At 39.6% G+C, this 8,414-nt stretch overlaps 1 protein-coding gene across 1 annotated transcript; it reads right to left on the bottom strand.

Annotated features, from left to right (window-relative positions):
* Positions 1 to 3,783: 3,783 nt before the first annotated feature.
* On the bottom strand, positions 3,784 to 4,167 carry LOC118995660 (60S ribosomal protein L32-like). The gene is given in 1 exon segment (XM_037058773.1): positions 3,784 to 4,167. A coding segment is annotated over 1 exon segment (384 nt).
* Between the last annotated feature and the right edge of the window lie 4,247 nt (positions 4,168 to 8,414).

Below are 8,414 nucleotides of genomic sequence, written 5' to 3' on the forward strand. Positions count from 1 at the left end.
AAGAGATGATGCCATAAAAAACACACTCTGATGGCAACTGTGAAAAAAAGTGACTGTTTTGGAAAGAGTCATGGGGCTAGAGTGTTGAAATTATAGGTAGCTTTCTCGCAAATTTTCATTTTCCCTAAGGTGTGGTGCTTTTCTTCCATTAAGAAGAAAGGGGGGGAAGTCCCAAATCTTCTAAATATCAAAGTGTCAGAAAAGTTGATTGGTATCTGAGTGGTTTGGATTTGTAACTGTTTTAATGTTTTAATGATTAAATACTGAGCGTTATCGTTGCCCTTTTTCGGAAGAAGTGAAGGGAAATTGTTATTTAATGAGTGTCTATTAAGCACCAGGTCCCTGGCTTTCTTGTACCATGCTTACCATAATTCTCGTAATGACTTTTCAATGTGTGTTGTATCCCCATTTTACAGATAAAGAAACTGAGGCTCATCGAGGTTAAATAATTCATTAAAAGTCGCACAGGGAGTGGCAGAGCTTAATGAGGGACCCAAACTGGGTTGACTCCAAAGTTCACTTTAGATTCTTTCTGTCTTGCTCTTGGATACTGATCCTTAACAGATATTGTAGTCTTTTGAGAAGTGGTCAGGTTAGATTATTAGCTGAAAACTAAGTTGCTGGTATTTAGGAAAATCCAGTGGAAAGTACTGAGATATTCTGTTCTAGAGAAGATTAGGGAAAATATAAATCAAGAGCTTCTAAGCACAAAAACTTGAAAAAGATCTAAGAAGAAGTTTACTGATCTTTGAAGATTTGAGAATAAAGTACACAAAACGATGACCTTAACCTTCTTGAAAATTTTATGTGGACAGAAAAAGTTCTGTGATTAAAAAAAAAGCCCAACTACAAAAAAGGAAAGTTTAAATATTATCCAAACTAGTCCATTTCATCGAGTATTATTACATTTCTGCTTTGCCACATCTGCTGCATACTTTTCTGAAAAGAACACTTGTTAAAGGATGAGCCTGTGTTTCAAAAAATCTGAAAGCAGAGACGATGAAAAGAGTTTTGTTACCAGGAATAATTTCCTAACATCAGAGTATTGCATCTAAGTGATGCAGCAATTAGTAATTTTTTCAAATGATAATGTAATGAATGTAGAAAAAGGGGAGAGAAGGAAGGACATGCTGTTAATATTTTTGAAGATTGCTGGTTTGTGTAGGAGATTGTAGTGATATATCCTGCTTCTAATGATTAAACCCAAGGTTCTGGTGTTTGGGCGCCACTGGACAATACTTAGATTTCTGAGTCATTAATTAGACTCATGTTCTCAAATTCTATTCTACTAAGAAAGGACGGTGGCATTCCTGCTAGAGAACCTTTGAAGACAAAATCTCTGCCTGTTTCATCTTTGTACTCCCCATACTGTGTAACAGAATACTTGCACATACTAGGTACTTAGTGAATGAACAAATGAATGAATGAATGAATGAATGAATGCTCTTGGTTATTTATCTTACACAAATAACCTCCAATGCCAAACTGCATCCATGCCCTACCCAGAATCCAAGAAAGAGGACAATGATCATTCCAGGTACAGTTACTACTGCAGTGTTTTGCTCTCCTATGATGTGGTTCACAGGAGCTCAGCTCTTGGTCTTATATTAGATAAATCTGAATCTTGTTCTCAGTGAGTTACCCTAAAATCCACAATGCCACGGGTTTGTAACCTCTGCTTTTAAATCACGTCCTAGAAATAGTCTATTTTTTTCTGAGCCTACTTTGCTCTGCGACACTGCCAAGTGCATTGTGAAGAACAGAGCCACCAAAGTGTACAATTTTTCCGTACTGCCCTGTTGTACATGTTCCAATTCTATTGTACTCAAGATGAGGCCAAACTATTTACACACAACATTAGAACTAAAGTAAAGGTTTTCTTTCAACTACAACAAAATAAGTTTAAAAATACTAAACGGAAATCGTCTGATAGGATCTGGAGCAGAGTTCCACAAGGATGTAAGAAGGTGTTCCTAAGCAGATTCTGTAAGAAATTTGTGAGGTTTTTTTCAGACAACTTTATCCTGAGCAGTCATGTCCAAAGCCTTCCCTCTTGCTTGTGCACAATGCATTCTGATATTATATCATTTTATAGCTTATATTTTGGGCCCACCTTTGCTGTGTTCTTCTGACGCCTGATAACAAGTCAGTGATAGGATCTTTCTTGTATGTTTCTATTCAGGGTCTCTAATTGCAATTTGGGTCCAATTATCTACATGCACATCAGTGGCCTTAGGAGAGAGAGTGCTGTATTCAACTAATGATGTATGTCACCAGCATAGGAGGAGGAAGTAGAAACACCCAGGCATATATTAGCTGTTTTAGGTCCTGTGATTCAGGTCTCTGGAATCTGTTATTGGGAAGGGACAGGCAAAGTGAAAAGAATACTAAACTGCAATCAAAAGTTCAGATTTAGATCTTTAGCTCTGGTACTAAATATCTGTCTGTCCTTGGGAAGGTCACAACCCACCTGAATTTTGTCTTATTCAATATATGAAATGAGAGTTCTGGATTCTAACAGGATTGGCAGATAGCATGAGTGCCAACACTTAATACTATGCCCAGTGTCTAACGTCTTTAATCAATCCCACACTCTTTTCCTTTAGGACTCATCCTGTCCCCAAAATTCTTTTGAACAAACCAGGAAGGCACTCTGATTTTGGTGTTGATAAGTGAGTAAATGCATTATGTTAGCTATCTATTGCTGTGTAACGCACCACCCCAAAACATAGTAGATTAGAATAACAGCATTCATTTCCTCTGCTCATAACAGTCAATTTCGGCAGGGCTTGGCAGACACACTCTTCTCTGCCCCAGGCAATGTCAACTAGTTTGACTCAGTTTTCAAAAGGGCTCGCTCAGGCCCTGGCTGGTGTAGCTCAGTGGATTGAGCACGGGCCTGTGAACCACACGATCGCAGTTCAATTCCCAGTCAGGGCACATGCCTGGGTTGCAGGCCAGTTCCCTGCAGGTCAACTCCCAGCAGGGAACGCACGAAAGGCAACCATACATTGATGTTTCTCTCCCTCTCTCCCCTCTAAATATAAATAAATAAATTCTTTTTAAAAAAGGGGGCTTGCCCAGTTGGCTGGCAAGTGGTACTGGGTTTTGGTTGAAAGATCAGCCAGGGCTGTGGACAGAGACCTCCATGAACCTTCACATAGACCTTTCCACACAGGTTACTTGAAAGTCCTCATACTATAGTGTCTGGGTTCCAAGAACAAGTATTCTAAGGGAACAAGAAGGAGGTACATTGCATTCTTATGATTTAGCCTCAGGAAGCTCACATCATAGCTTCTACCATACACTCTTGGTCTTGGCAGTCACAAATTCAAAGATAGGGACACCAATCTCTTGATGGAGGGGTATCAGCGTTCCTGGAGAGCATGAAGGCTGACACATATTGTTGCAGCCATGTTGGAAGTACGATCTGCCACAAGCATATTCACTAACCCATAATTCACTGAATTAACCAGTGAATCCAAATACTAACTTAAGATTCTGTTTTTCCTATTCTTCATCCCATTTAGCATTGACTTTGTTTCTTTTTGCTGCTGTTCTCTATCAGATATTTCAAACAATGGAAAATGTCTTGCTTTTCTTCCTAATTTGTTGGTTTTTGTTTTTACTTTGCTTTCTTTTTGGAATTTTAGTGTTTGTAATTATCATACTATAAACGTGACTTCTTTTTTTAGGTGTATGGTTCTGATTTTATTTATTTTTATTTTTGATGGAAGAATTTTGTGTTTTTATCAATACAAACACAGCATGCACACCAGCTATCTATTCGTTTCCTTTTCTGTACAGCCTGGCATTGGGGTTGGCCACTCTGATGGCCATCTGGGCTGCTCTGTCCATGATGGCTTTGAGGTTCTTCAAGGAGATGTTGTGAGCAATCTCGGCACAGTGAGCTTTGTTGCGCATCAGCAGCACTTCAAGCTCCTTGATGGTGTGAAAGCTCCTGGGCACCGTGTGCTTTGTTTTCTTGTTGCCCCTGTAACCAGTGTTGGGCATTAGGATCTGACCCTTGAATCTCCACTGCATCCAACTCTGAATGCCTCAGGGTTTCCATCAGTGACATTGGCATGGGTATGAGTGGTACCTGATGAACTTCTTGGTCTTCTTTTTTACTATCTTGAGCTTCCAAAGGATTCTGAGGGCAGCCATGATGCCTTCAAGAAAGAGGCAGAGACTGTGAACCAGAGTCCTGGAAAGAGGCCTTCCTGCCAGGGCTTGAACATTGCTGCAGAGTGTCTTCCAATCACCAGCCACTGAGCAGTGAATGGAATGGGGACCTCTGCCAGGCTTGCTTTCCCTCCTGTTTCCCAAGGTGGCAGAATATTAATTACTCGCTCTGCAGACACAGTGCTGACAGGTCAGTTCTATGATTTTAAACACATGTACAGATTTATGTAACCACCAGTACAATCAGAATACAGAATGGTTCCATCACCCCTTGAAAACATCCTCCTGCTAGTCTATTATTATGATTGTTATTACCTCACCTCCCTCCCCTAACCCCAGGCAATCACTGATCTGTCCTCCATATCTATAGTTTTGTCTCTTTATGAATATTGTGTGAATAGAATCATACCATATGGAACCTTTTGAGACTGGCTTTTTTCACTCAGCATAATGCCTTCTTCCTCATTGCTCAGTAGTGTTCTACGATACTGAGGTACCACACTTTGTTATCAATTCACCCACTCAGGGACTTTTGGGGTGTTTTCCATGTGGGGGCAATGATGATAGAGTTCCTGTAAACACCAATGTCTAGGATCTTATGTTAACATATATTTTCCTTTCTCTAGGATAGACAACCATGAGTGGGATTTGGGGGTCATTGGGTCAATGTATATTTAACCTTATAAGAGACTTGGACTTGTCAGATCATTTTCCAGAGTGGTTGGTCCATTTCTTATTCTTACCAGCAGTGTATGGGAGTTTCAGTTGCTCTGAGTCTTTGTCAGCACTTGATATTGTCAGTATATACACATATTTTCTAGTTTTAACCATGTAAATAGGTATGTAGTGGTATCTCATAAAGGTGCTTAATTTTTAATCTTCTTTAGCATCACACATGCATGTTTCTTACCTCTTACCTTTCCCTGCCTTGACCCAGTCCATGCACTTCTGTCCATTGATTTTCCTAACCCAGATCACTGATTAGATCCATTTTGGCTTAAAAAAATACTACAGTGGTTTCCAGTTTTTTACTGAATTGAGTATAACTGCCCTGCCCTAATATGCAAGGTCTTACATAATCTGGCTATCCTTTCAGCCTATCTTTTCAGATTCACCTTTTACTATTTTACTGTACTTTTCACTCCACCTAACTCTTTTGCTTTTCTGTGAGTAGGTTCTTTGCCTTCTGTGTCAGCACTGTTCTCCTAATGGGCTCCTCTGACTTCCTTTTGTATCAAAACCCAAGACATTGGAGGGACTGCCCTTGCTTGCCCTTCTATGCCTGGAATGCCTCCAAGACCATGCACTCTATTCCAGGGCTCTGAAAGCACCTTCCTCCACAGATCAGCAAATCCAAGACCAGGCAGGTATCCAGCTGGGAAATGAGCCTCCTTTGCTTATAGAGATGGAGAACCTTCCAAGTGATTCTATCAGGCTGCCCTTCCTTGGAGAAGAGAAGGAAGCTAATATAAAGGGCTAGCTCCTCCTCAGAAACACCGCATTTTGCTCAAGCCCCTTTCCCCTTTAACCAGTATCTGAATGCTAGAAGGCAGAAAGTGAACATATAGTAACGACATTATCTTATGCCTATCTTAGAAGTTCTCTGAAAGACTTTTGAATTTTTTTGAGATTTGATTTTAGTGATATGGTAATTTTTCAAATGACTTTCCAATAAAGCATGAAGAGCTCTGATAGCTGTCAACAGTATGTCACTTCCCTTTAGCAATGAAAGGTGAGAGGGAATAATTGAATAATATTAATAATTTCCTGATGGAAACTAATGCTTTGGTATAATACCAAGCCACTTAGCTTGGTCTTCAAACTCTGCTTGGAAGGAAGGAAGGAAGGAAGGAAGGAAGGAAGGAAGGAAGGAAGGAAGGTCAACTATTATACTAAGCATTTTTATTTGTGGTAGAAACACTATTCTCAGTATTAATAACAACAAACATTAATAAGCCTGTTCTTAAGTACAAACCTCTAAGATTAAGTGAATGATTTTAAACACATGTGCTTGCTCAAAAGAATATTTTTTTCTTTTTTTTAAATATAGTTTATTGATTATACCATTACAGTTGTTCTATTCCCCCCTTCATTCCCCTCCACCCACACACTCCCTCCCCCACCCTTCTCCCCCCTTAGTTTATAACCACGTGTCTCAACTTCTTTAGATTCTATATTTCCCCCGCTATTCTCGCCCTCCCCCCTATCTATTTTCTACCTACCATCTATGCTATTTTCTGTGCCTTCTCCACCCTTCTCCTCCTCCCACCCCCCTGTTTCTAACCCTCCATGTGTTCTTCATTTCTATGGTTCTGCTCCTGATCTAGCTGTCCTCTTGGTTTGCTTTTGTTTTAGGTGTGGTTGTTAATAACTGTGTGTTTGCTGTCCTTTCACTGTTGATATTTTTCATCATCTCTTTCTTAGATAAGTCCCTTTAGCATTTCATATAATAAGGGCTTGTTGATGATGAACTCCTTGAACTTGACCTTGTCTGAGAAGCACTTTTTCTGTCCTTCCATTCTAAATGAAAGTTTTGCTGGATAAAGCAATCTTGGCTGTAGGTCTTTGGATTTCATGACTTGGAATACTTCTTTCCAGCCCCTTCTTGCCTGGAAGGTCTCTTTTGAGAAATCCGCTGACAGTCTGATGGGTACTCCTTTGTAGGTGACTGTCCCCTTCTCCCTTGCTGCTTCTAGGATTCTCTCCTTCATTTTAGTCTTGGCTAATGTAATTATGATGTGCCTTGGTGTGTTCCTTCTTGGGTCCAACTTCTTTGGCACTCTCTGAGCTTCCTGGATTTCCTGGAAGTCTATTTCCTTTGCCAGACTGGGGAAGTTCTCCTTTATTATTTGTTCAAATACATTTTCCACTCGTGGCTGTTTCTTTCCCCCTTCTGGTACCCCTATAATCCGGATGTTGGAACGTTTAAAGATGTCCTGGAGGTTCCTAAGCCTCTCCTCATTTTTTTGAATTCTTGTTTCTTTACTATTTTCTGGTTGGATGTTTCGTTCTTCCTTCTGGTCCACTCCCTTGATTTGAGTCCCATTTTCCTTTCCATCGCTATTGGTTTCCTGGACATCTCCCTTCATTTCAATTAGTTTAGCCTTCATATGTTCCTCTAATTTGTGACTAAGTTCCTCTAATTTGTGACTGTACTCTACCAATTCTGTGAGCATCCTGATAAATAGTGTTTTAAATTGGGCTTCTGAGAGGCTGGCAATCTGTTGGTTGCTTAGAGTTATTGGCTCTGGGACTTTGAGTTCTTGCACCCTCTTTTGGGTTGTTCGTGCCATCCCCGTTGAACGGTTCGTAGCTGTCGGACTTCCGTATAATTCGGTTTTCTGGTCTCTGGGTGTGTCTTAGTTCTCCAAAACTTTTGTTGTATTCAAACTTGGTTGTGGGAGAAGGCACAGTGTTTCCACCTATGCCTCCATCTTGGCGGAAGTTTCAAAAGAATATTTAAATAAAAATGAGTTTTGAGTTCAGACATCCTTAGGCATCTTCTCTAAGTGGACCAGGATATTTTAATCATGTTTCCAAAAGCCCACATAAAGCCATCTGAGAAAGCCAAGTGAAATAGTTAATAATAGCAAATTCAGTTTTGGTCAAGTGTGTAACATAGTCAAGTTATATTATACATAGTTTCCTTCTTGTATAATTATGCCCCAAACTACAGCCTCTAAAGTACAATATATTATTTTGTATGATCTAGAGGTTTACCATTGCATGACTATTTTATGCCAAAATCTCACTCCTTGGGGACTCATGTTTTATCACTTAATCAAACGGCTATGGACACATAGTCTTAGCACAGTACCTGCACATACTAGGGATCCATCATGTTTGTTTTATGAAGGAATGAGTTAATGAATGCAGAACTCTGAGGAGAGGTCACTGGCAACTTCAGTTATTCACCCATTCATTTGTAAGTATTTAATGAGTTCTTAGACAAAAAGATCTCTTAGTTAAAATTTTTTATTTTAAACTTACAGCTGAAGTACAATATTATGTTAGTTTAATGTGTACAACCCAGTGATTAGACTTTTACAAAACTTACAAAGCGATCACTCTGATAAATCTATTACTCATCTGACACTATATACGGTAATTACAATATTATTGACTATATTCCCTATGCTATACTGTACCACTCTGTAACTACCAATTGTACTTATAAATTCCTTCACCTTTTTCACTTATCCTCCGAAGCCCCTTCCATCTTGCAATTC

The sequence above is a fragment of the Sturnira hondurensis genome, unplaced genomic scaffold, assembly GCF_014824575.4.
Source record: "Sturnira hondurensis isolate 20B ecotype Veracruz unplaced genomic scaffold, ASM1482457v3 Scaffold0010173, whole genome shotgun sequence".
Classification (NCBI taxonomy): domain Eukaryota; kingdom Metazoa; phylum Chordata; class Mammalia; order Chiroptera; family Phyllostomidae; genus Sturnira; species Sturnira hondurensis.